The 27,221-nt window shown below is 45.3% G+C and overlaps 1 protein-coding gene across 2 annotated transcripts; it reads left to right on the forward strand.

Moving 5' to 3' along the window:
* On the forward strand, positions 1–25,917 carry RPIA (ribose 5-phosphate isomerase A). 2 transcript variants are annotated; one of them, XM_090139881.1, is made up of 10 exons: positions 114–393; positions 3,285–3,345; positions 4,988–5,043; positions 7,649–7,708; positions 8,875–8,939; positions 9,049–9,117; positions 9,618–9,759; positions 11,030–11,129; positions 25,620–25,673; positions 25,838–25,917. In XM_090139881.1, the coding sequence occupies exons 1-9, from the start codon at positions 208–210 to the stop codon at positions 25,640–25,642; spliced, it is 762 nt and encodes a 253-aa protein (XP_089996007.1). In that variant the 5' UTR covers positions 114–207; the 3' UTR covers positions 25,643–25,673; positions 25,838–25,917. The 2 variants fall into 2 exon arrangements, with proteins under 2 accessions (XP_031444045.2, XP_089996007.1); XM_031588185.2 differs by lacking the exons at positions 25,620–25,673; positions 25,838–25,917 and adding an exon at positions 14,250–15,458 and having other exon boundaries at positions 1–393.
* Positions 25,918–27,221: the final 1,304 nt, after the last annotated feature.

A 27,221-nucleotide genomic window follows, 5' to 3' on the forward strand; every position in this document is an offset into this window, starting at 1 on the left:
AACCGCCGCACAGATGCGTTGCCGCGCCGCGCTCTGTCATGCATTGTGGGTGCTGTAGTTCGCGGCTCGCCGCACTACAAGTCCCAGCCTCCCGAAGGAGGAGGAGGAGGACGGCGAGGAGGAGGTGGAGGAGGAGTGGAAGCGAGCCGGCACGGCCCAGGCCTGCAGCCCGCACGGGAGAGCCCCCCGGGGGCGGGCCGCGGCGGCATGCGGCTCCCCGTCCGGCTCGGCCCGCTCCGCAGCACGCCCCTGGCTGCCCGGCCGCCGGGGAGGGGCAGGGCCAGGGCCAGGGCCGGCGGGCGGAGAGCCTTCAGCCGCGGGCGGCCCGGCGGCACCATGGCTGAGGAGGCCAAGAGGCTGGCAGCCTGCGCGGCGGTGGACAAGCACGTCCAGGTGAGGCACGCTGGCTTCTCATCCCCTGCCTTCCCTGCTTCGCACGAGTTAGGAGCCTGGTCTCGCGCCTCATAACTTTCCCTTTGCCCACCGCTGCGAGATGGGCTGGGGGAAGAGCTCGGGTCTGTCCCGGGCGCCTGTCCCAAAGCTTGGGCTGCTCTGAGCCCTGACCAGGGGTGCTCCCAGTCCTCTGCCGGGCTGTAATCGTTCCCTCCGTGCTCAGGTACGGCTGGAGCTGCACAGGCTGATGGTGAGCGCTTGGAGGGTCAATGGTTAAAGCTGAGCGGTGGTTTATCACAATGTTTGCTGTGCAAGCTATGTTGCAACAGCAGTGGTGAAAGGGCATCAAGGAGCCCGATTGAACATTTAGGGGAAAAAAACCCTTTCCTTCCTGCTGCCCCCAGACCCAGTTGCCATTAGGCTCTGTGCTGTCCCATAAATATTTCACTTGTTTTACAGCCTTTCCTTCCTCCTCCAAAGCTGTCTGGGTGATGGGAACCTGGTGTGCATCAGCTCCTGGCTGAAAGTGAACCTTGGAGTTGTACACTTTGGGTTTTGCAGCAAAATGTGACTCCTAAAGCTGGGCTTTTGCGCTATTCTGTGGTTAAGCAAACTTATGGTGATGTTTCTGTCTGCATCCAACTGATTAAAGTTGAGGGTCTGGTTAACGATTCAGTAAAATAGGCAGCAGTGGAAGTAGCACTGCAATATTTGCTGTGTGAGTTGGTATGAAGCAGTGGTGGAGAAGCAAGTTTGGAGTCCCCACTGAACAGCTGGATACTCTCAGCTATTGCAGAAAATCTGCCTTCTCTTCAACTTCTATCGGGAAGGTGCAGCTGCTTTTTGCAACAGCTTTGTGCGCGGCCGTTGCTATCACTGTTAGCAGAAGGAGCCGTGTAATCTTCAAAAATGCTGACTTCAAAAACACAGCTGCAGACTCCTTTTGGAAGGTGCTGCTGTGTTCAGGCTTGGTTGTGCAGGACAAGTCTCTCATTCTCCACTCTGGCGTTGGGGCTGTTATCCTTGCTTGCACCCATCCCAAAGAGAAGCTCCTTGGGCAGTCCATGGCAGAACTTAGGGGGATTAGCAGAGGAGAGCTTTTTGTGTCCCTTTTTAAAATTTAATTAAAGGTAGATATGACTTCCACAGTGGACTGAAGATACCTAAGAGGAAAATGAGGCTCTCACTGTCCCTTTAAAGCACTCAAGAAGCTGTCCCAGCCCTGAGAGTTAAGGGCAAGGAGTCCAAACTGCCTCATACATGGCCAAAATGAGCCTTGCTCCTCTCCCCTTGCAGCTGCTGTGCTTGGCTCTGGCAAGGGAAACCCAGAGACACTGGGTGCTATAGGGTTTCTCCCATAGTAGTGCTGCTGGCAGTGTTGCAAGCATACGGCTGTGACCTGTTCCTTTCCCCTTTTGCAAAGTCACGCTGGTTAGGAAGGGCTGGACTTGTTCTATGCTGGGTTTCTGAGAACTGTTTTATTTTTTTCTAAGCTTTCAACGTGCAGAAAAGAGGGAAATCATTAATCCTGGGGGACTGCAATGCCCTGAACTCCACCTTTCAAGGCAGGCTCATGTCCCAGTAACATTTCAGTTGATTGAAATGCTGTAGCTATGGCACTGTCCACAACTTGTTGCACATGGAGGATAGTTCCTAAGCTGCTTAACGTCTGAGAAGTGACACTCAGCAGCTATGTGACTGCAACTCCAGCTGGGTTGAAATTGAGCATCTGAAGTCTCTGTAGCGATATTGTGCCTCCTTAAGTCAATTTCAGCTTTGGATCCCATCCAGAGAAGGGGCAATTACACTGAAAATGAGTGTACAAGAGGCGGCAGGTAGCTCTGGCTGGATGGGAAGTTGAGAGGATAATAACCGCAGATTTATATAGAGCATCCTCTTGGGAGGTAATAAATCCATGCACCCTTAGCCTGTGGCATGCTTTAGAAGCATGTGTGTGTTGTGGATGAGGCCACAGTGATCTGTAAACCAGACCAGAAGCAGAGAAAGTCCAGGGCTGAGCTGTGATCCTCTCCAGCACACACTGCCAGGCTCACCCATCTTTCAAGTGTCGCTGGATCTCTGGCAGCCGGTTACACGCTTCTAGAGGATGGTGTTCATTATCTTCTAGGAACCACTACTCTCCTCTTTGCATTCGTATTGTTTACTAACCATACTGTTGGCAGCAGCCCGGCACTATTACTATGTGGCTTCTTTGGGAGATGTTATCTTCAGGTTGTTTGAGCTTTTTGCTCTGTGGGTAGTGTGGAGTTCCTGGCTTTCCAGCAGGAGCATTGTGGATGGAGTGCTGTGTTGCTTGCCATTGTGCCGCAGAGCTGATGGTTTCCTATTGCCTGCTTTCAAAAGGAAAAGGCTTGTCTTGTGCCAGGGCTGGGGCTTGTTTCAAAGTTGCTGCTGGCTAGCAGCACTCAGAGGCTGAGCTGCCAGTTCCTGTGCAAGTGTGGTGATGTGAAAGTTGTGGAAGTGGTTCTCAGTCTTCTTCCTCTGCACTGGATTTTTGTGGGGGAGGAAACGCCCCGCTTTCTTTTTACTGACCTCATCACAGTCCCTCAAGGATTAGTTGGAATTCAAACTCTGTACTGGTGCTGAGGCTGCCAGTAACCAGCAGTGAACATGCACTGAACGCCTCAAGAGCCAGAGCACAATGATGTTTAGTGACCATGTGTCCTTTAAGGAGTCGGTGAATTGCTTAAAATCTCACAGCCACCCTCTCCTAGAGGAAGCAGCAGCCCTGCCATGCTGTAGAGAGTTCACTTGCATGTCTGAAGCATGCTAACACGTGGTGTCCCCTTGCATGTATGCAAAATGCAGAGTCTGTTGGGAAAAGCAGAAGCCCTGTTAACAGCTCTCCTCTGTCTCTCTTTGATTTGCAGAACAACCAAGTTCTTGGCATCGGGAGTGGTTCTACAATTGTCCATGCAGTGCATCGATTAGGTAGGATGCTCCCCTGCTGCAGGAAGTCCTCTTGTCCAGCTGCCCTCAGCTAATTGAAAACCAACCCTAAATGATCAGGACTGGGAGCTCATGCTTTAGGGGTATTCACCCATTGCTTTGTCCTTGAAGCTGAAGGTTCGTGCTCCGAATTGATTGCACATGGAGACCTGAGCAGGGAATGGTTTCCTTGACTTTGCTTGGCAGGGCTGAGCATTGCCACCTGCTCTCCCTGGAGGGCCAGGGAATGAACTTTACTGGCACCCACTGCAAGCTGGAGCTAAAAATCTCCCTTTTTGTTCCAGCTCTGCTATGTCTTGACTTGCTTTGTGGCTTTGGGCCATGCAGCTGCTCTGCTTCTGTTAACCCATTTGTATGCAGCTCATGCTGCTTACTTACATCCACGATATTCACACTGAGGGTCCTGCTGAGGCATAAGCAGAACAAGGGTTGAAATCTTGCTGCGTCTTTTTTATACCCTACAGCTAGGTTGATCTGCTTGCCCTGAGGGGCTAGTTAGCTCAAGGTGTCTTTCAGAACATTTCAGCCTCTTCGCAAAATATTCAAGAGAGGGAAATGCAATTTTGCAAAGTGAATGTGAAGATAATTATCATCGAGCCTCATTACAGAGGGTATTGAAATCTAAAGTTTCTTTTCAGCCTTGGGGCTCCTGTTTAGAAGCAGAGCTAAGAGTGTCCTACATGCATGACCCCAGCTCCTTGGGCAGAGCAGGCCCAGAGCAGGGCTTAGAACTGAGCAAAGGAAACATAGGATCAGGGTGGGACCTGCTTGCTTGCACCCACATCACCCCACGCACAGATTTGTCTGGGAGGTGGCTTGAGAGCTGCCATTCAGCAGTCTGGGTTTGGTTCAGTGTTACAGCCATTCCCCACTTCAACACTGGATCCATCTCTAAACAGATGCAACTTTTTGAGTGTACTGAGATTAGAGTTCTAACAGCACACAGCTCTGTGTATTACATTTTAACCCTGGCAGTGGGATTACCTTGAAGTTTACAGCCCACCTCTTTGCTCCATTGCTGACTCTCAGGCTTTTGGCTCATCCTTAAGTATTATATTTGCTAAAATAACATTTTGTCCATAATTGTATCTTAGTAATAGATTTTAGTCATTAGAGGTTAACCCGAGGGAGGAAATACTTCCTCCCATTTAGTGCAATATTTTATTAGTCATTTGCCTGCTATATATTTAAACGTTTCATAAGAAGTGGACATGATGTCCCCAAGGCAACAAGCCAGAAAACTCAGACAGCTGCTGCAGCTCTGTTCACAAGGAGCACAGCAAAACCTGTCTAATGGAGCGCGAGTGGGAGTGGGGCTGAGTTCCCAGGTGATGTTTTGCTGACGAAGCACAACCCTTGCTCTGTTGCTGGAGACACAGAGGTTAATGGCTGTGTGTCAGGGGCTGGGTTTAGATGGGTGTTCAAACATTTCTGTGAAAAGGGAGCCTTAGCTTTGCAGGGTGGCACCTGTTTGTGCTTTGAGCGTGACTGAGTTATTTGCAAGCCAAGCAAGTAATTGCAGTGATTCAGAGGGGCTGTTCTGAACTGAGATTTCTTAAAGAGAAAGCTGGTGTGATTTTTATTCTGCAGTGAACAAACCGAGTCTTCTGCTTTCTTCCTACAGCTGAGCGGGTTAAACAAGAGAACCTGACAATTGTCTGCATCCCTACGTCTTTCCAGGTAAGTTCCTTCCTCCTTGGTTTTATTCCAGTCTGGGTGCTCACATACATGGTCATTCCTTTGACAGTGGTGAACCAAGCACATGATGCAAAAATCTCCTTTGATTCCATATCAGACCCTGAAAGTTGTACAAATCTTGGTGCAAGCTTTTGTGTTTTCAAGAGGAGCTTGACTGAGTACATCAACTGGGTTTTGCAAAATATTGCAGAAGAGACGACAACTTAATTTTTCCTTCACAGTGCAACTTCTGCAGAGATCAGTTCTTACCAACCTAGCTGTTGAGAAAGATGGTGGGGAGAGGGAAAATGTGGCTCAGTGGTAAACAGAGCTGCTCAGAAAGCTTTTGAGCTGCTTCTATGGCTTCAGGCAAATGGCTTTGCTCTCTCTGCCACATTTCCCTGAGGTGGAAATGTGCTGCTGATAAGCAGCTGTGCACCTTGTTCCCTTAGGGCAGGGAAAGGTGACATCACCAGCTGGCGGGACAGAGACCACCTGCAGGGTTTTCAAGGCTAGATGACAGTGCCCCAGTCAGTGAATTGGGCATTTATCCTTTTCTTGGTCCTGATGTGGATTCTAGGGTTGTACCTTTGTCCCCTGGCGGACTTATAATGACTTCTGTTTCATATATACACTACGGTGGCAATCTCTCTTCAGTCTGTCTAAAGTGATCCCCACCCGGGGATGTCACGTGCCATTTGAACCCAGGAAAGTTCCTTTGGGTTCAGTTGCTAGGTCTTACAGAAAATATTGATAAAGATCACATGGTGAGTGTAGGCTGGAGTCTGCCTTGCCTTGAAGTGTTCATGTAACATCAGAATTTCTTAGCGGTGAAACAACATGGTTGGTGGTAAAGGGTAGAAGTAGGTCTTCCACCTGCATGAGCACGGGGCTGATTCATATCTTGTGCAGCCTCTTAGACCTCACAGAATCCTTAAGGTTGTAAAAGGCCACTGAGATCATGTAGCCCAACCTCTACCAGTTAGGAGCAAAGCATTCCCAAGACAGCAAAACAGCATCTTATTTTTGCTGTGTACAGGTATAAATGGCTGCCTGAGGTCATTGGCAAGGAAGAATTGCTTTCAGTGGGCTTTTATTCTTCTCCCTTCCCTGTTGTAAGGTTGGGTTATTCCATCACCATCACTAAAGCTAGTGTCAGGGTAAGTATCCATCCCTTGGCTTTTGCGTTGTTTCTTCTTTTCACCTGGATGCCTGCCGAGAGCATGGAGCAAAGCCAGTCTTGGCAACAACCTGTCACTCATCTAATCCCAAAAGGACCCACCCTTCCAGCCAGCTGATGTGCCTTGGACTGCATTGGATTCCCAGTGCTGGGCAATGAGGTTAACCTGGTCCTTGTGGGTAGGCCAGTGCTGTGCAATTTCCGCTGCTTTGTCCCCTACTGTGGGAGCTCTGCTTTTGGTTCCTGCCAGTCTGCTCTCATCACCTTGCAAGCAGAGAGCCTGAAGAGAGCCACCTCGTTTCCACACTACTGACTCTGAACTTGTTAAGGGTCCAGCCTGCATGTACAGCACAGTGTTTTTCAATGCTTTCAGTTCCCAGATCTCTGAAATCTTTGTACATGAACACCATTTTGTGAGTGTAAACCCACTGATGGCAGTCTTTTCTATTTTGTGAGCTCTTATAGGGCAAGCCTAGTCCATAGTATGATCTAGAGCCCACAGCCCACGGGTTTTAAAACTGCATGCTAAGGAGTGCTGCTGTGATGTAAAAGATTGGGGTTGTATCTCATTGCTGGGACTACTCCTGGCTAATTCTTGTAATTGTTTCCAGGATGCCAATATGTATAGCTTGTGCACTTTGTTAGCAGGTAAAGCTTGGGATGAATTCTAGGCTGTGACACACGTTTCTCTGAATAGCCAGAGTTCAGCTTTGAGAAGAGTTCTGTGCAAGGTCTAACTCAGGCAATGATTCGTAAGATGTAAAATTTAACTCATTTCAGGTTCTGTGAGCTTGAACTTCCATTTAAGAAGCCAGTGAATGGACCAAAGGGAGTGTAACTGCAGGTGCTTTGTGTTCTACTGCCACTAGAGGGAAACTCACAGCTGCTTTGAAAAAAATAGATCACAGCCGCCAAAGAGCTGTTTCAGGAGGTGTTCCACACTTTTTCTATGAGTTTTGCTTTTCTTTTGTGCTTTTCTGTTGTTTGTTTCTTTTCAGTATGAAAAACACTTTCACTGTTAGTCCCATATGATGTAAATATTCTGTTTTCCTGCTCCGATTTTTCAGCCAGAGGTAATCAGAGGGGACTCGAGAATCCCATACCTGCCTTCATGCTTAAATACAGGTGTTTCCCACCAGGCTGATAGCCCCATGCTATTCAGTATGGAGTGACCTGGATGCAGCCCCATCCCTTTGCACCATCTAAGCAATTTCAGTTCAAATCAGCATTATTTTGATGAAAAAATTCTGGTCTGGAAGCATCATTTCCTCCATGCCATACATTTCTGCTGCTGATTGCAGCCTCTCAGCGAGCTCAGGATGCAGCACTGCAGCCCCCATCCATGTGGCAGCGAGGAGAACAACACGACAAGTCTGATTTCCTTTCCTGCTGCTGGTAAATAGTGTTTGCTGTGTTCTTGGTGCACAGGCCCGTCAGCTGATCCTGCAGAACGGCTTAACACTAAGTGACCTGGACCGACATCCAGAGGTAAGTGGGAATGCAGGATTGAAACTCTACTGACCTCCCTCTAACTCAGTCCTTCATAAAGCTCCAGGCTCATCTGTCCTTGCTGAGGACAAAAACTGCTGAATGTGAGCGAACTGGCTTTGTTGTTTTTCCCTGAATGTAGTTTCCTCAAAGCTGTGGTCTGGCTGAAAGATTGATTTATGGTGACTTGTAGGACCTAGGCCAGTACAGAGCAAGGGCAGGAGACTGTCCCTGTCTGCTGAACCACGCTCCTCCATTTTCCACGAAACAAAAATCACTGAATTGTAGAATCATAAAATATTCTGAGTTGGAAGGGACATACAAGGACCGCAGAGTCCAACCCCTGGCTCCACACAGCACCACTCAAAATCCAAACCCTATGACTGAGAGCATTGTCCAGACTCTGCTTTAAATCTGGCAACTTGGGGCCATGCCCAGTGTCCTGGAGAACCTGTTCCATGCCCACCACCATGTGAACCTTCTCTTAACACCCAGCCTCACCTGATGCAGCTCCATGCTGTTCTCCCAGGCTGTGTCATGGTCACCCTGTGAGGAGCTGTAGGCTGTCCTGAGTCCTCCCCTCAGTCTTCTCTTCTTTAGGCTGAACAAACTGAGGGACATCTGCTACTCCTTGTGTCTCTTGCCCTCCAGAGCCTTCACCACCTTCATAGTCTTTTGGAGGCTCTCTAATATTCATCTCCTTCTTATATTGTGGTGCCCCAAACTGCACACAGTGCTTGAGGTGAGGCTGCAGATGCTCTAAAATCCCATCTGCTGATCCTGTGAGGTGACCAAGAAGGGCAGTGCTCATCTCTGGATGGTCGCTTAAAATGACAAGAAGGGTGCTAAGCTGGTGGCCTCCTCTTCCAGCCTGGGGCTTGCTGGCAGGGGATGTTGCATTGCTGAAGTGTTGTCACAAACATTTTTGCCAGGAAACCCCAGCTGTCACACAGATCGTTAGCTGAGAAAACTGGAGGCTGAAGAGACTTGCCTTGCAGGCCAACAGTTGGTTTTGTTTTGTTTCTTTTCTCGATTTTTGCATGCTTGTGGTTGAGCTGGGGCTGGTCTCCTTGGGTGGCTGACCAGACACTCATCTCTGGTTGGGCTGGCATAAACTCCAGTGAACCGGGCGAGATTTTCATTCTGAGTTTCTTGTCTTCCTACAGCTTGATGTTGCCATTGATGGAGCGGATGAGGTGGACTCTGATCTTAACCTGATCAAAGGAGGCGGGTGAGCCTTGCTGTCTATGTGTCTGTATGTGGCACAGGTGCTGGGTGTCCTCTGAGCTGCACTGAGGAGCAGTCTAATGTTTTGTTGGCTTTTTTTTTTTCTCTTGCAGTGGTTGCTTGACACAGGAGAAGATAGTTGCAGGATATGCAAAATGCTTCATTGTTATTGCTGATTACAGGTAAAATATTACTATTCGTTGTGTGGAAATATTTGGATGGCCCTGTGTTCGGCTGCATTCCTCCTAAGGTGTAAGGGGAACAAGAATTGGTGGAAATGAGCTTAACTCCCAGTGCTTCAGCAATTGAATTTTTTTTTTTTTTTCCTTAATTGTCATCTCAGCAGGCCTACTTAGAAGTCAGCAGAGCTTGGGGGGAAAAGGCTGCTCTGCTTTTTCTGAGCATAGTGCTTGTCAGCATGGAATAAATTTACCCTTCTGTGCATGCAGCCGTAGGGCTGTTGAAAACTTCCATCCTGCCTGTCCAAAATGTGTCAAAACAGGGCTTATGAGCAGAGCTTCGTGCACTAAACTGATTCTTCCTACATGAGTGCACATGCAAACTGATTGCCATGCCCTCCAGGGCCTTACACCTGAGGGGTTTGTGAGAAAGAATTTGATAAGTGCATTGTTAATGGTGGTGACAATGTAATGTCTGACACTGATCCCTCCTCAAACCTCAGGAAAAAATCAGAGAGCCTCGGGGAGCAATGGAAGAAGGGAATCCCTATTGAAGTCATCCCTATGGCTTATGTCCCTGTCACCAGAGCCCTGACCAAAAACTTTGGAGGTGCTGCAGAGCTGCGGATGGCTGTTAGCAAAGCAGTGAGTGTCCCTGATACCTCTGTGCCCAACAGAGCCACTGAGTGTGGCAAGAAAAAGATCATTCATCTGATCAAATGTGGTTCCTTTAATTGTACTTAATGAACCGTGTGTTTAGATGTTGGGGTTACTTGTATAAGTCTTATGTATCCCAGAGCAAACATCCCTGAACAGTGAGAAGAAGGGTGGCTGTTCCTGTGTCTCTCGTTGGCCACAAACAACTTGCCATCCAGAGCTCAGGTTGCTTTTTTTGTGGAAACATTCTCTGTCCTGCTGGGTCCTCCATCTCACAAATACTCAAGTTGTTGCTCTGCAGAAATGTTTAGAGGCTGGAGGTCAGTCTGTGCTGTCAAAGTGGCTTGAGTTAAGTGGGCAGCTCCTGGAGACCCCAAGCTGCTGCGTGCCACACAGAGCAAGAGTGGACTAAAAACGGAGCCTGCTTTGTCTCCACTGTCTTATCTTGGCTTGAACAATGGGGCTTGATCAATGCATGTCATGTGGCAAAGGAAGAGAGGACTGTCTCCACTTACATCTGGAGCTAACACCTTTAATAAGCTTAATCCCCTAGCCCAAGAGGTTGAGGAGCTATATTTAGGAGCCTGAGAAGAGAAAGCCAGTTGTCTTCCATGAGCTCAAGACCAGTCTTGCTTGGGGAATGCAGATCCCAATGCTGCAGCATGAGTTGTGTCCTTTGAGGATTCTGTCTCATGCTGTGGTCTTACCCCCTGGTCCTTCCTAGCATGTGTGGTTACAAACCCTGCTCAGGGTTGCTGAAACACCTTATTCTCAGCCCCAGCTGTCTTATCTTTGTTGAAAGGACCCAACTTTGGGGCTTGAGAGAGTGCTGGGCACATCTGAGACAACAAAGGCCATCAGTCCTTCATCTCCAAAACCTCCCTATGGCATGCAGCAGCCTACCCTTATCACGGGGGTGAAGAAGTCTTGTTTGGGCTTCGGTTGCCTATAGTTGCCTGTTAAGGACATTCCTCTAGCTCTGCTCTTGTGAAAAGGATCCTCTATCCCAGTAATGAAATCATATCAATTTTTCCAGCTTTTGCGTGATTATCTGTGGACTGTAGGCAGAAGAACAAGGAAGGCACAGCTACCTTGGGCAACGGGTTACAGGGTTATTGTTTGTATGGAGCAGTGGACTGTGCCCTTATTTACTCAAATGATGACCTTCTCTACACTGTTGCAGCAGGGATGGCTCCCGGTCTAAGGCTGTGCTTGGTACAACAGGAGCTTGTGGTGCTGACATGGGTTTGCTTCCCAGGGTCCCGTGGTGACAGACAATGGGAACTTCATCCTGGACTGGAAGTTTGACAAGGTTCACGAGTGGAGCGAAGTGAACACTGCCATAAAAATGATACCAGGTAATGTCTGTGATGTTAAAGACCAAAAACTGGCTAAGCCTTGGTCTGTACTAGAAATCCCTCACCATGGGAGCAAGGAGCATGAGACCTGCTGTGCAGACCAGAGCTGTTTCTGGATCATTAAGGTCTACTCTAGGGTGGTGACGCTTCAGCAAAGCAACATACAAAGGCTTGCTCAGCCCCATCTGGCTATCTTGGCTGGATATTTTGGTAAAAGTCTGCTCTTGAATCTGGTTGGCTTTTGAGTGCATCTTCAATATTTTGAGTTTATCCCAGATAGCTGTCTGCCCCCTACTGTTCACAGCAGAGCTACCATTAGCTTCACTGCTTTTTGTGTCTTACCAGAGGAGGAACAGGGTGGAATCCTGTTGCACAAACCACCACGTCTGCACAAAGCAGCACCACGATTAGAATACAACTTTGGGCTGAAGCCATGGGTTTAGGCTGAGTGAAGTGTCTGTCCCTGATTACTTCAGGCTGCTTCTGTTTATTAGCTTTGCTTCCCTCAATGCTTTTTAGAAGGCTGATTTGCTGAAAACATACCCATTTCCTTTTCTCTGGATCTAGGAGCAAACTGCTTGTGTGTTGCCTCTGCCTTGGCTTGTCCTGATGTCTTTGCAGTCTGAATAATTACCTGGCACTTGCTCACAGCCAACAGTAGATGGCAGGTTAATACCTTTGGCAAGAGCTGATCTAAACAAACCAGTGTCTGATGTAAATAGACTGGTGGATGCTGCTAGTCAGGGCTGTCCTGGTGCAGTGCTCTGTACCCTAATGTAGTTTCAGTCCATGACTGTACAAATGTGTTTTATTAGAGTTCTTTCTGTGCACAAGAGAAACAGTGGCTGGTTCTGCAGAAACAAAACACAGAGTCTTTTCACAGGCTCCTTCTTGCATCTCAGCCGAGAGGGATGAAGGGGAAAGAGACAGATTGGAGGTGGTTTCAGCATGCTGTGGTTTAACCATGAGCTCATAAGTGAGCCTACTAAGGGGAAAAGATCATCTTCCCTGCCCAGGAGTGGAAGAGCAGAATTGTTAAAGCCTGGTGGTAGCAGGGCTCTGTGCACTTTGCATGTGGTAGCCTTGTCCTACTTTTTTTTTTTTTTTTTTTTCAGCCTTCTTGGAGTGTATTCATCTGGTAGGAATTGGATTTGAGGCTTGGCTGTGCAAGCAACCAATATGAGTGCTTACATACAGGTCCTGGATTGCAGCAGGAGTTGTTGGTGAAACGAGGACTTGCCCAGCATACTTGGTGCTGGCTCTGAGTGTTGGTGGCCTCTGCCTCTGGGGGCCTTGGCAAGCTGAGTGCCACGTGTGTCAGCAAGCTGCCACCTGAAAGGACTCTGAGGGCTGCAGAGCTGTGCATCACTGTGAATTGCAAACATTAGAGTTGTTGGAGGATTTCATGTGCCTCAAAATAGAGATAATGACATCTCCAGACCATTTTTTCCTCTGTGTAAGAAAGACCAACTGCATGAGCAACACTCTGATGCTCTTTTTTTTTTCCATCTTCTTTGGTCTTTGGCTTTGAACCCATCTTGCCCTTAACTCCTCTTAATGTGATTAACTTCTCATGGGCTTTTCTGCAGTCCTAGTATCTATGGTATTAAAGCCTTAATCGATGTGAGAAGCAGGATATTCTCCCCTCTCCCAGAGGAAGTTTCAGTGTGATTCATAGAATCATTAAGGGTGGAAAAGACCTCTAAGATCATCTAATCCAACCACCAACCCATCCCCAACCCATTTCCACTAACCATGTCCTACATCTCCATAGCTCTTGAACACCTCGAGGGACAGCGACTCCACCACTTCCCTGGGCAGGCTACTCCAATGCATCACCAGTCTTTCAGAGAAGAATTTTTTCCAGATTTTTCCTAAGGAGTCTGCTGCTGGATGGGAGCAAAGCCTGGAGGCTTTATGCAAACCCATGCAGCTGGCTCATGTCTTCCATCTGCTTGGTTTGGAAGCTGTTAGGTGGTTACGGGATCTGACTGTGGCTCAGTGACCACTGTGAGGTTAAGAGCACCCCATAATTATGTAATTAAATTCAACCAAAAGTACATCTGCTAATGGGCCACAAATTGCAGAGATAGTATCAGATCTACTTTGTCTTAACATTGTTCCTTACTTTGTGGAGAGATTTTTCTCTGGGGTCAGCTGCAAGGAAAAGACTTCCCAGATGCTCCCTGTGTGGCTGATGAAAGCTCACCCGTGTCAGACACCTAAGAAGATTCCAGCACTGTGGTGGCTCTGGCAGTATTTATAGAATCATAGAAGTATAGAATGGGCTGGGTTGAAAAGGACTACAATGATCATGTAGTTTCAACCCCCTGCTATATGCAGGGTCACCAACCACCAGACCAGGCTGCCCAGAGCCACATCCAGCCTGGCCTTCAATGCCTCCAGGGATGGGGCATTCATAACCTCCTTGGGCAACCTGTTCCAGTGTGTCACCACCCTCTGTGTGAAAAACTTCCTCCTAATATCTAACCTAAACCTCCCCTGTCTCAGTTTAATCCACCCTCATAAACAGCCGTTCCCCTTCCTGTTTTTATGCTCCCTTCAAGTACTGGAAGGCCACGAGGTCTCCCCAGAACCTTCTCTTCTCCAAGCTAAACAATTGCAGTTCCCTCAACCTTTCCTCACAGGAGAGCTGCTCCAGCCCTCTGATCATCTTAGTGCCCTCCTCTGGACCCACTCCAAGAGCTCTGTGTCCTTCTTGTACTGGGGGCCCCAGGCCTGGATGCAGTGCTGCAGATGGGGCCTCACAAGAGCTGAGTAGAGGGGACAATCACCTCTCTCTCCCTGCTAACCACCTTTTTTTTAATGCAGCCCAGAACACAGTTGGCCTTTTGGGCTGAAGGTGCACTCTGCTGGCTCATGTCCAGTTTCTCGTCTGCCAGGAACCCCCAAGTCCTTCTCCACAGGGCTGCTCTCAAGGAGATCTTCCCCCAGTCTTTATAAATACCTGGGATTGCCCCGACCCAAGTTCAGCACCCTGCACTTGGCCTCATTGAACCTCATTAGGTTTTCACAGGCCCACTTCTCCAGCCTATCCAAGTCCCTCCGGATGGCTTAACTGGCTAATTGACTAATTGGCTCATGAACTCTTGTTCCCAGGCGTGGTGGAGACGGGGCTGTTCATCGACATGGCGGAGGTGGTGTACTTTGGCATGGAGGACGGCTCGGTCAGCGTGCGGGAGAAGCAGCCTCGCTGATGGTGGCAGTTCTGCCTGCTCTGCTTTGCCTTCGGCCAGTTTGATTCAGCTGTCGTAACGGTGCCAACCTGACGTTATGCCTTAACGAGCAGCGGTTATCACAGAAGGTGGACGGGGAGTTGATCTGAATCCGCTGATATGATACTGAATGTCTTTTTAAAAAAACAAACAAAACAAAACAAAAAAAAAAAGATGCTCTATTTCCAGATATATATATATATATTTTTACTTTACAAGAATGTTGTCCTTTTTTTAAAGAATCAGTTAAACGAATTGCTTTAACGTTTTTATTTTATTTTCTAAGAGATATTTACCAAAAAAAAAAAAGAATACTTTTTGAATTCTTTTGTTGGTTTTTGTTTTTCCTTTTTTTGAACTAAACTTGAACTTTCCGGGTCACTCTTAGTGCTCAGTGATTGATGTTACTATCCTAATAAATCATCCTTAACCACTCTGGCTGGGAGGATGATGTACATAATAGGAGCACATCCAGTTGGGACCTACTGATGCCTTATTTGGAACCTTTTTGGTTCGGTATTTTATGCCTTTTATTTTTCTATACCACTGTTTTTTAATAGTTCAGGATGTCTAGTTAATCCTCTGTGCACATGACAAATCTCTGAGCCTAGGGACATTGCATCCCTGTGTCTGGGACATTAATAGGGGCCTTTTTGGGGCCTCTGTATGGAAGAGACGTTCATCCTTTGAGCCAAATTCTGTTCTACAACTGCATTAATCTAGTACCTCTGATTAAAGTCTGTTCCAGTAGCTGGAGATATTCAGGATTTCATCCTTGTATAATGAGAGCAGAACTGGGCACTTGATGAAGTTTACAAAAGCACATTTTAGCATTTTAGGGCAGTGTTCAGTGGCAAATTATTTAGTTTAGAATGAAGGTTAATGATCACCTCTCGCAGCTGGTTGATTTGTAGAAGGATAGAGTGGAATGCAAGGAAAACTGAGTCTTCCTGCCTAAGTTTACCATATGTAGCAGGAGAGAGACACTCATTCAACATATTGTTCTCTGTGTATAGGTGCTTTGCATGATTATGGTGTCAAAATGCAAGCCCTCTTTTTGTGTAACACTGAAATAAAGAGCTGTTATAACAGATGTTCATCTTAAGGTGACTATTTTGGGAACAACACAAAATACTTGTTGAGACTAACTTGTGCTCTGATTCCATTAAAAGCTTCTGTCTGCATTTTCCCCTTACATGGGCACTTCATCCAGACCTGGCAGCATTTGATTTCTTTTTGCTTAAGGTAAATACACTACGTTATTTTAAATTAACCAGATTCTCTAACCATCACTTGTTAGTTGCAGCACTGGCCATGGCACCCATCTTAAATCTGATGTCTGAAACCTGTGTGTGTAAAATGTTTTTATCTTTCTTTAAATTTTGCCTTTTCTGCACATCCATTCTGTTAATTCTGAAGCACTTTGCAGTGACCAAATTGGCTACCATCCAGCCAACAACTTGCTGGAAGTGCTGAAGTTTCTCTTCTTGCAAATCTGATGCTGCTGAAGCTGTTCACAAAATCACAACTCCGTCTGGATTGCCAGGGGCTGTTTTCTGATAGTCTTGGGCTCCTAATGTAATTCTAGATAAACAGAGAGCAATCAAGCAAAACTTTGTGAGGAAGCTTCTTCTCACACAGCACGCTTCTGAAAATGAGATTAGCAGGAAGAGTGTTGCTGTTGACTCTCTGAAGTCAGACAGCCCCTTCTCAAAAAGCCAATGAAACCATTACCGCACCATTTCTTTCTGGCCTCGAACCAAATATGATCTCATCCAGCTCTGTGCTTAGCAGGGGCTCGTTAAATCTAAGCCTGAACACAGCAGGTCTAATTCTTCAGCTTCTCTAGGTGCTTAAGATGCTTGTGGCACAGCCTGGTACTTCTGTGACAGCTTTCTCTGCTGGGGGAACTTTGAGCAGAGAGGCCGTGGGCTGCATGTGCATTTCAATGTACCACAGGGTTAGAATTAAAACATCTGCAGTGCTGGAGAAAGATTGCTGTCTGAACTGGTTCTGGAGGTTTTGTGCAGATTTTGATGCAGGTTCCCTTCTTGCCAACACAAGGCACTGGTACAGGCTGCCCAGAGAGGCTGTGGATGCCCTGTCCCTAGAGGTGTTCAAGGCCAGGTTGGATGGGGCCCTGGGCAGCCTGGTCTAGTATTAATTGTGGAGGTTGGCAGCCCTGCCTGTGGCAGGGGTTTGGAGATTCACGATCCTTGAGGTCCCTTCCAACCCTGGCCATTCTGTGATTCTGTGATGTCTGGTGGGACTTTGGGCAACCTGATCTGGTGGGAGGTGTCCCTGCCTATGACAGGGAGTTGGAGTTGAATGGCATTTAAGGTCCTTTCCCACTCTTCCCTAACACAACTCCATGCCATTCTCTGTTGTTGCTACCAGAAAACACCTCAGCTGTAGGCTGTCTTGAGGCCTCCCCTCAGCCTCCTCTTCTTTAGACTGAACAAACCAAGGGATCTCAGCTGCTCTTCATACACATTACCTTCTAGGACCTTCACCATCTCCACAGCTCTCCTTTGGATGCTCTCTAGTGGTTTTATATCCTTATACTGTGTCCCCAAACCTGTTCACGGTACTTGAGGTGAGGCCACACAAATGTAGCATAGCACAATCTCTTCCCTTGCTTTCCTTTCAATTGTGTTTGTTGCATTTGATTTTAACATCTTTGGTTTTGATTTGACTTCAACTTTTTAAGCTGCTTTCCAGAACAGCCTCAAGAGGCCTGTAGTAACAAGGCTGCCATATCTGCTCAGGAAGAAGAGCAGTGACATATTTTTCGAAGATGACATTGCAAAACAAATCTGAAACAAATGGCAAGGGATGTCCTTTCAGTGCCCAAGGCAGGGGAGCTGTGAATATTTAGGGTGCGATATCGCAGCATTCCCTGTTACCTTTCCCTGTTACCCAATGCTTTTCATGGTGAGAGCTTGCAATCCATCCCTGCACGCAAACCCTGGCATTGCTTTCTGCACTGTGAGTAATGCACAGCTGATTGGCCATTTGCACTGAATTATGGATTAGCTTGGCCTTGGAGAAAACAAACATTTCTAGGAAGATCAACAGCAGCAGTAAAATTAATGAGGATGAGAGGAAATAAAGCAGTAGTATCATTCAAAAAGAAAAAAAAAAAAAGAACAGTAATACAGATATAATAATAGAGTGCTTTGGGTACGATTGAATTAACCTTTGGTTAGCAGGTTATCTAATTAAGGTGAATTAACTAAGGAGAAATAAATTAAGAGTTTAGTTAAAGTGTTTCACCTTGTTCCATGTTATCAAACAAGTTTTACCACCGGTCAGGTTTTTAGTGTTGTCTCTGTAGGTCTCGTTTTATGATCTGATATAATTATTGTACTGTGGAACCTGATATAGAAGGAAATGAAAATAATTAAACAGGCAGCACTGAGTATGTCTGCTGCATTTATTAAAACAAATGATTCTAACCCAAGTGATAAAGAGAACATGAGCACATTATAACCAGTGAGAAAAATGAGTTGTAATGGAGTATTAGTAAGGTATAACGAGAACTAATATCCTTTAAACATAGAGTCAGAACCATCTTGCAAACAAGGAGAGCCTTCTCTTTGCTTATCTAGATGTAATCAGTAAGTCTGAGGAGCTGGTAATACCCAGTTCAACTTGGGATGTTGAATTAGGAATATTCTTTAATCACTCCAAATTCAAAGTTAATCTAATGTTATATCAGTAAAAATGTGCACATAAATTTGGTCATGCATATAAATATCACAGAAGCCAAAGTATCTGCAACTGGGATCATCCCTTCTTTGTACACCAACACCAACCTCCCCATTCCCTCATGGTACTCTTCCAGTGCAAGGCTGATTAAAAACAAACTAACATCAAACATCAAAATTGGTAATTAAGCATAAATTCCCTTAAAACATTTTCAAAGCCTTAATTTCAGTAGCTCGTAAGTAATTCGCTTGCTACAGTGCACAGTCTTCTGCTAATCAGGTTCTAATAAAACATCCAGTTTAATTCCAACATAATGTATTTGGAAATGACAAATTAAATTGAAAGCCACCACTGTAAATCTAGACAGTACACTGTGATACTTGTCTTACTACCTTAATTTCTTGTTTGAAAAAGGAGCTTTGCCTTCCTCTTATCCTTAATGGATTGTAGCTTTTCAAAGAGGATCTTTCTATTTTCTTCTTGAGTTAATGTATGCTTTAGTGAGGATTGGACCAGTCCAGCAAGGAATCCAGATCTGTCAGCTACTGGCCAAAATCTTGTACACCCAAATTCTGGTATTATTGAAGAGCAAGTTGTTATTCAACATTTTTCTCTGCTGAGATAGTAAGAGGTACAATGCACCTACATTTCAAACCCACTCTGTTACTTGGGCCAAGCCTATAGCATTGCATGGGGTCGTTGTGACCAAAGCACAGGACCCAGCACTTGGTCTTGTCGAACCTCATACAACTGGCCTCAGTCTATCCAGATCCCTCTGTAGGGCATTGCTACCTGCAGGCAGATTTCCTCCCACCTTGGTGTCATCTGCAATCTTAATGAGACGATCTCAATCCCCTCATCCAGATCATCAATAAATATATTAAGCGGGACCAGCCTCAGTACTGAACCCTCATGACTAGTCACCAGGTATGGAAGAAAGGGCAGAGCATGTATTTTGGCCAGTCTTCCATAACTTTGGTAGAGCTGTGATGGGTTCTTCAGTTCTGTAATACAAGGCCTTCCTTATTAAATGTGCGGTGTTCCTACTTGCTGCTTTAAATCCTCCAGATTTGGAATATTTTAGTTATAAAGAGACAAATAAGCCTCTTTCAGTCAGTGGCTGTTTAGAAGACTTCAACATTTCTGGATTAAATAAATTTTGGACCACATACTAAAAAAGAGGGAAAAGAAATCTGATTACCTTTCTGCTTTTCATTTGATACTGCAAGAGAAATAAATAAGATGCAGTCATTGTGAGAGAGCCCATCCTGCAGGTGATCTGTAGAGGATAGTGATGCCTTTCCTAAGTGAAATGCATTCATTGGAGACATTCATGCCCCAAGGCCTACATTTACTGCTTGAAGAATACAGACAATATTTTAGGGATGTCATTATTTACAGGATCAATATTGCTATTGAGCCAGACAGCTGCGAGGCGTGGGCAAATACATCTGCTCTAATACATTTCTCTGTCTATCGATCTCTCTCTGCTTGTGTTTTGCTGATCAAATAGAGAAAGCAAGAACAGGAGCAACTTATTCCTACTTTTACTGCATCAGTAATAGCATTTGTCCATACAACTTGCCAATCAAAAGCTATGCGTGCAGCTTGAGCAAGCATGAAGCCCTATGGAAAGAGCCAAGTCAGCTCATCCCATCTATTATAGACAGGACCTGACCGCTCCTGGCACACCTGCCCCCCTCCCAGAGCCCAATCTTTATCATACTGCTTTTCAGGATACAGGAAATCTTTAGAATTCATGCTGCTGCTTGAGTGGTAGGGATGCTTGAGTTTCCTCCTGCAGTGCTCTCATCCACTGAAAGTCAGTTCAGTAGAAATCTCTAAGGGTGGTTAATTCTCAGCCATCTCGACAGCTAGAGGCAGAAAACTGAACTGGAGTCAGTGGCACAGCTATTCGTTTTGGGAAAACATCACTAGGATAAAGCAAGATTAAAAAAAAACAACAAACACAAACCCCTCAACTTATGCTGTATGATAGAATCAGAAAATCATAGAATGCCCTGGGTTCAAAAGGATCTCAAAGATCATCTAGTTTCAGCCCCCCTGCCATGGGCAGGGTCGCCAACCACTACACTAGGCTGCCCAGACCCACATACATTAAGTCTTATACCAAGCTAGTAAAGTGTGTTTTTCATTTGGATTTGGACTTTCTCAGGCTCTAGAACTCCTATGGGAACTTGTCCCACCAGCACCTGCAGGATGTACACTTACAACTAAAAAAAAAAACCTAAAAAATAAAAAAATTACTTTTTATGCCTCTGTAAATGAGTCTCTTTAGACCTGATGACTTGATTTGAAGACCCAAAAGAAAAACACAACACACTGGGGAATACAGATGGCTTCTGAACTGTTTTTAATCTAAATTCTAACTCTTCTCAGTGGGAAATTGGCAGCCCAATGAGGTTACCCTGGGTAACCTGATCTACCCACAGCAGTGGGGTTGGAACTCAATGATCTTTAAGGATCCCTCCAACCCAAGTCTTCCTATGATTCTTTGGGTCTCACACAGCCTTAAAGACCCTGCAGGCCAAGGTTAACTGCCATCCTTTATTGGGTGCACATCAGGGTCAGCAATGCTTTCTGGATAAAAATACTGTCCTGAAAATATAAAGGTTTACATTTAAAATGCATTTCATTTTTAAAGAAAAAAAAAATTAAAAGATTTTTAAAATTCAATAATGAGAAACTTTCCAGAAAATATTTTGAAACATTATTGGCCTCTTTTTTCCTTTTGATAGGGAATATATTTTGTTTCTGATATTTCTTATATGTGTACAGGTGGCATTTCACTTGTTAGTGCTGCTGCCAATCCCTGCAGCATCAACAGAAGAGATGTTCAAAGACAGAAAAAACTCATTTTTGTCCCTCCCCAGGAAAGCAACTCTCAGTAGCACTGAGGCAGATCAGAGAAGACCTGGGCAGGTTGTTTGCCTTTTAATGGCTTATTTCTAACATTCCCATTGATTTTACCTAATGCTGTCGGGGCTCTCTCACAGCAGTGATGCTGCAAATCGGTGTTCAGGTTAAAACTGTGGTGGTGTTTCACTCAGCAGCAGAACTCCTAATGATCTTGAAGCAGATAGATTTTCCCCAGCAATTACCCTATCCACAGTAGCATCTGGTCATAAAAAGGACAGTAACTCCATGCACCTGCAGTACACACACACAAAGTCCATCCATGTGAGTACAGAAGTGAAGTGCAGGCGTTCATTTTTCCACCTCCATCTGCATTTTCCAAACATTAAGGCCAGAGTCATTTCACTTGTGGCTCTGCAAGACAAATAAGCCTGTTGGTCTTTAGGAGCATTATTTTACAATTATTTTACCATAAGGATAATAATGGCACTGGCACAGACTGCCCAGAGAAGTGGTAGATGCTCTGTCCTTGGAGACATTCAAGGTCAGGCTGGATGGGGCTCTGAGCACCTGATGGAGCTGTGTGTGTCCCTGTTCATTGCAGGGGGGTTGGACCAGATGGTCTTTAAAGGTCCCTTCCAGCTCAAACTATTCTGTGACTGTGTGATTTTGGGGTGTTGATGCTGCTGCAGTGTCACATAGCTGCTTGGAGCCAGGATGAGCTCAGTGGGGCTTCCTGGCAGGGAACGGGGATAACAAGGGCACGTCAAGGAGTAATTAGAGAAATGGATAAATTAACGTGAACAAATCACTGCCCATTGCTAAAACTTCAGAAAACAACACTGGATTCAACCCTTTCCAAAACCATCAATAAAATAAAATCTTCATGTGTGTAATTCAAGTGTATTTTGTATCTTTAGAATAGCTCTGTATTTTTATCATAGCACAAATTGCAACCAAATGTGATACTTTCCACATATACTAAGGCAACATCCAAATCTTTGATGAATACACGTGCCTACTTGCTCAAGATACCAAAATTCTTTAAGACAGCTTAAATAAAACACCTTAAAATTACGATTACACTGGGAAGATGACTGAAGTCCAGCAAATAATTGATAAAGCGGAAGAAAATATCTAACTTTCTCATGGCCTTCCTCTTGTAAGTACATATTTATAATTGACTTGTCATCATTGACTAATTAAGATTTATGAATATGACAGCTATCCGAGATATGATTACAGCCCATGCTCTCCTTCACACAGTATTGTTAATTTACTTGTTTCTCTGCAGACCATTAAGATGATGCATATATCTGTGCATCAGCTATTTGTTTTAGCTATTGCTTAGCTATGCACCAGCTATTTATTTTAACTATTGCTTAGCTATGCATCAGCTGTTATCTTAATTAGCTATTTTAAATCTTAGTTAATGGACATCTAATTTTTTCCCTCATCTTGGGTACTTAGCATTAAAAGCCACATCCAAAAGACCATGACATCAACCTAGGTACTCCAGTCTAATCAAGCAGGAACAATAAATTATATACAAAAGAATAAAAAGAGCAATTTGGGGCACTGCCATCTGTTCCAATTTGCCACATAGCACTCATGGGCACAGTGGATGGTCCTATGGTAAAAAAAAGGATGAACAGCGTTGGGAGAATCAATGCAGAAGGCACAAATTTCCTATTGCTGCATTCCTATTCAACCCAAATCATCTGGGTATGTCCAGTTGGGAATGTAGGATGAGAAATGTGGCCCTCCTCAATACTTGGGCTTGGGTAATTGCAAACCTGTAAATAATCCTATTGATTCTGAACAAAATTAGTATTGATATTGAAGAATTAACACAGTGGGACACAAAGCTCCTGCACCTTTCCATTTCATTTTAGGGATGGAATTAAACTGGGTTTTCCTTTGATTAATTTTTGCCTTGGAAGCAGTGTAGCAGAGTCTGCAAGGCCATCTTGGTGCATGCAGACTTTCTATGCTGATGGATGTTGTGAGAAATAACGAGAGTTCAAAGCAATCCCAGGGTTGTGTGGCTCTGCAGATGTGAGCTGCGTACATCTGGTTTGCAGACAATTCATCAGCAATGGACTGCAAAGGAGATGCCTGCACATTATCACAGTGGATAGGTGGGAGCTTTCCTGCCCTATACAGAAACAGAATTAACATTAAAATGTTAAATTTTAACATTTTGTGGGATTGGGCATGGAGAAGGCATGCAAGATTTAGTGGACATGGTAGTGATGGGTTGGGGTTGGACTCGATGATCATAGAGGTCTTTTGCAATCTTAATGATTGTATGATTCTATTTAGGTCAGCATTTGAACAAAGATACAATGCTGTTGAACATGATGGAAAGCCGAAGCTGTGCAAAGCTACGGATGCTGTGAAAGGCTATTTTGTGGATAGGGGTTTTGATGTTGCTCTGGGCTGAGATTAAGCACATCATAGCTCATTAGTATGAGTTGTTCCCACCAAGTCTGGGCAGCCTGATCTAGTGGTTAGGATTGGGCTGGAACTGCATGGGCTTTAAGGTTCCTTCCAACCTCAGCCACTTTATGATATGAGAAAGCCCACTAGAGAGCTAGAGAGCACGGGCATGGCAGCTTCCTTCTAGGACTGAATTCTCACTGCTGTGAATAGCATATACAAAGTGCAGTGGGGAAAATGAGCTCATTTGTTTCTTTTCAAGGAAAAAAAAAAAAAGAACAACAACAAAAAAATTCAAATCCTTTGGAAGTTTCCAAGTGAAAAATTCCAGGCTTTGATTAAAGTCACCTCGTGATGTGCACTCAGATTTGGAAGAGAGGAGGGAGGCAGCCTTTATATTTTGTCAGAGCTGGGTTTACACTGACATTTAAATGTGTGCTTTTTAGTCAACTTTTAGATATTCCTTTAAGTGGTGTTTGGATGGAGTTGACACACCCGGTCTGCTGAAAGAAGCCCAGCACTTTTTCACAGTGCACCTTCCAACCACTGACTGGTGGTGAGGCACTGCCACAGGTTGCCCAGAGGTGTTGTTGATGCCCCATCCCTGGAGACTTTCAAGGTGATGCTGGATACGGTCTTGGGCAACCTGGTGATCCTGTTCATTGCAGGGGAGTTGGACTAGATGGCCTTAACAGGTACCTTCCAACTCCAAGGATTCTACAATTTCTCCTTCTCTCTTTAAGCATCCCTTAGAAAATTTGCTGAGCTGAAGAGCCACAGTGCAGAAGGAAGGAAGCCACATCAGGAGGAATGTTCCCCATCACCTTTATTTTGAACACTGCTGGCTGTGAGACCAAAATCCATGCCAGGTTTGTTAGGATGGGGTTGGAGGAGAGAAATCGCTGTTAGTTTGTTGTTTCCTCCATCAGTTTCTTCCAGGTATAAATAGGGAACCTTACTGCAGTTGCTGGTTATGATGCCAATCCTCTGACTATTGATTTCTGTGGGGTTATAAGACCAATTCCCACTAAGACCATGAAGTAGGAGTTGTGTGATGACACCATGCTGTCCCTATTTGCAGAAGACATCCTCCATCTGACCCATAGACTCATCTGGCAGCTCTGACAAGAGGTAGCAGTGAGAGCAAGGTGTGTGCTCAATCATAGAACCATTAGAGTTGGAAGAGGCCTTTAAAGATCATCTGGTCCAACTCCCTTGCAATGACCCTACATCTACAGCTTTGGGTGTAGATGGTAGGTAGGTGCTCAGAGCCCCATCCACCCCAACCTTGAGTGTTCCAGGGATGGAAGAATGTTGACTTTTGTTTCAAAGCTAAAATTTAGAGGCTGCTTTTGAAGCTAATCATATCCTGCCAGATGCTGCTTTGCTCCAGGAGACAGGGATGCTGTTTGCAGAGGTGCCGGTGTCCATGGACAATGGGCCTTCCAACAGCCTAGTAGCAGCTTCCTACAGAACAGGAGATTTGCAGCCAAGGTGTCTGGGACAAAGTTAAAGTTATGACATATGGCCATAGAAGCTAGCTCATCCTGGAAGTTGTCTTTAGGTATTTTCTGAACCACATCTGACTTCTCTTAAATTTTTTTTCCACTGTTATTATTCTTTTTTCCTTGTTTTTATTTTTGCTTTCCCCTTAAGGGAATGCTTTCATAGCAATTTCACAGGAATTCGGTTTTGGTTTTGTTTGTAACATAAGTGTTGCCAGTGGAGTGAAAACAGAATCCACAGGCGCAATTATTGGTCACAACAGAGTGAATAACTGAATTAATTCTTTCCAGCATTGTTATGATTTCCACGTGCACAGCAATGGCACAGGCTGCTGCTCTAACTGCAGTGTCTTCAGGAGAAGGAAAATTCTCTGAAGGTTTGTGGGAGATAATTAGTTTGAACCAACCTCCAGAAAAGATGTATCCTCCTGTGGGAACCTCGGAGCTAAATGTGGAGAATGAACAGGTTCCTATGGGTGACATGAGAGGAGACAGACATTGGGCTGCTCTGAGGAGGGACGAAGAATACTCATCCCCTGCCATTCACTTGGCTTCTTCATGATGCAGTTATTTGCCTTTCTGCATGAATAGGGCAGGGATGTAGCCAATCTCTGCAGCAGTGTGGCACTAAAATTAGCTCCCTTTGACAGAAAATAACCTGAGTTTGGCTTCATTATGTTTGCTTGATTTTTGTTTTTGTTATTTCTTAACTATTTCAGCAGGAGGAAGCAGGTCTTCATGAGCTCCAACTGACAAGCATCAACAGCACCAAGGTAAATGCCATTAGTTAATCCTAGAAAAAGTGTATAAATGTGACTTCTTTCCAACAGTGAAATTATCAGCATAGAGAAGGTCATATCCTTGTGGTCACTTTGATTTCCTGCCTTCAGCAAAGCTTTTTGTGCCCTTCTCCTCCCTGACTCTCTGCTTCCTTCAGGTTCCCTTCAAGCCCGACCAGTCTGAGGATTTCAGCAAGGGCATGAAGTCATTAGTCAAGAAAAGCAGTCCTAAAGCATCTTCCAACAGTGGCCTGGGGACAGGAGCCTGGTTCTGTTTTGCTGCACAGTCCTTTCTTTCACTCTTCAGCCAAACTTCTAACAGCCCTGGGAGAGGAGTTAAACAATGAAGCAGCTGTGACATCTAGTGGCACTTGTGGCTATTTCAACTCAGACAAAAATACTCACTCTGAATATGACCATATGTATATTTGACAATCAAACCTTCATGCCCAACCTGCAATTTCCTCTATGATGGAGCTATGGGAAAAGTAAAAATACTCATTTTGGTCAGTGGAGGTGTAGGGTTGGCCAGCCATCCATTGCTTTTCTGTCACAACTGGTGATGAAAGGTTTCCCAGAATACAAAAGTAGAAGAAAATGCTTTAAAGGAGGGATTTGAATGTTGTTCTGTGGGTTTTCACAAGTGCCAAAACAATTGTAGGAATGAATAGGAAAAAAATGATGGGGTTGGGCAGAAACTTCTGTTCTGTTGCTGCTGATGGCACCAACAAGGTCTCCCAGGGCACAAGAGCTGGGACAGCACATCTGTACTCAGCTGGCACATAGGACATGAATTTCCTCCCTAGCTGCATTCCATTTGGACAACAAAGGCTCATGTCCACTGACTAAGTATAGGTGCTTAGTGCTGTCTGGTATGCCTTATGGTACCTGAAGCACCTGCAGAAGGCTGGCTGGTTGAGTATAGGACTTAAGGAAAAACCAGGCCTTCCTAGAGTGGCAGGGAGAAGCTAAAGGGGTGCTGTGAGGTGGCTTGAGCTGCACTAGATGCCTGTCTGCAAACAGCTTAAATGCCCCCTGTGTTGTCTGCAACAATCTCATAAAACAGGTCAGCAGGAAATCCAGAAGAGGTGATACATGGATTCATGCATGGAAACGTGCATATGGGAAATGGGATGCTGTGTGTGATGGGAATAAGTTAACTGTGGGAATGGAGAAGGTGAGTTTGGCAGGCACTTTCTGTACCCATCTCAGGTTCATGGGAGAGACTGGTGTTTGATGCAGGTGGCAATTCTATCCTGGTGCTTCTGAGTGCCAGTGCTTGGAGCACAGTCTGTGTATATGCTATGGAAGTAATCATAGAATGATTTGGATTGGAAGAGACCTTTAAGAGCATTTAGTGCCAACCCTCTGCTATAGGCAGGGATACCTCCTTCTAGAATAGGTTGTTCACAGCTCTATCCAGCTTGGTCTTGAGTGCTTCCAGGGAGGGTACATTCACAACCTCACTGGGCAATCTGTTCCAGTGTCTCGCCACCCTCACAATAAAAAATTCCTTCCTAATATCTAGTCTAAATCTATCCT

The sequence above is a fragment of the Phasianus colchicus genome, chromosome 4 (assembly GCF_987193195.1).
Source record: "Phasianus colchicus chromosome 4, bPhaCol1.hap1.1, whole genome shotgun sequence".
Taxonomy (NCBI): Eukaryota; Metazoa; Chordata; class Aves; order Galliformes; family Phasianidae; genus Phasianus; species Phasianus colchicus.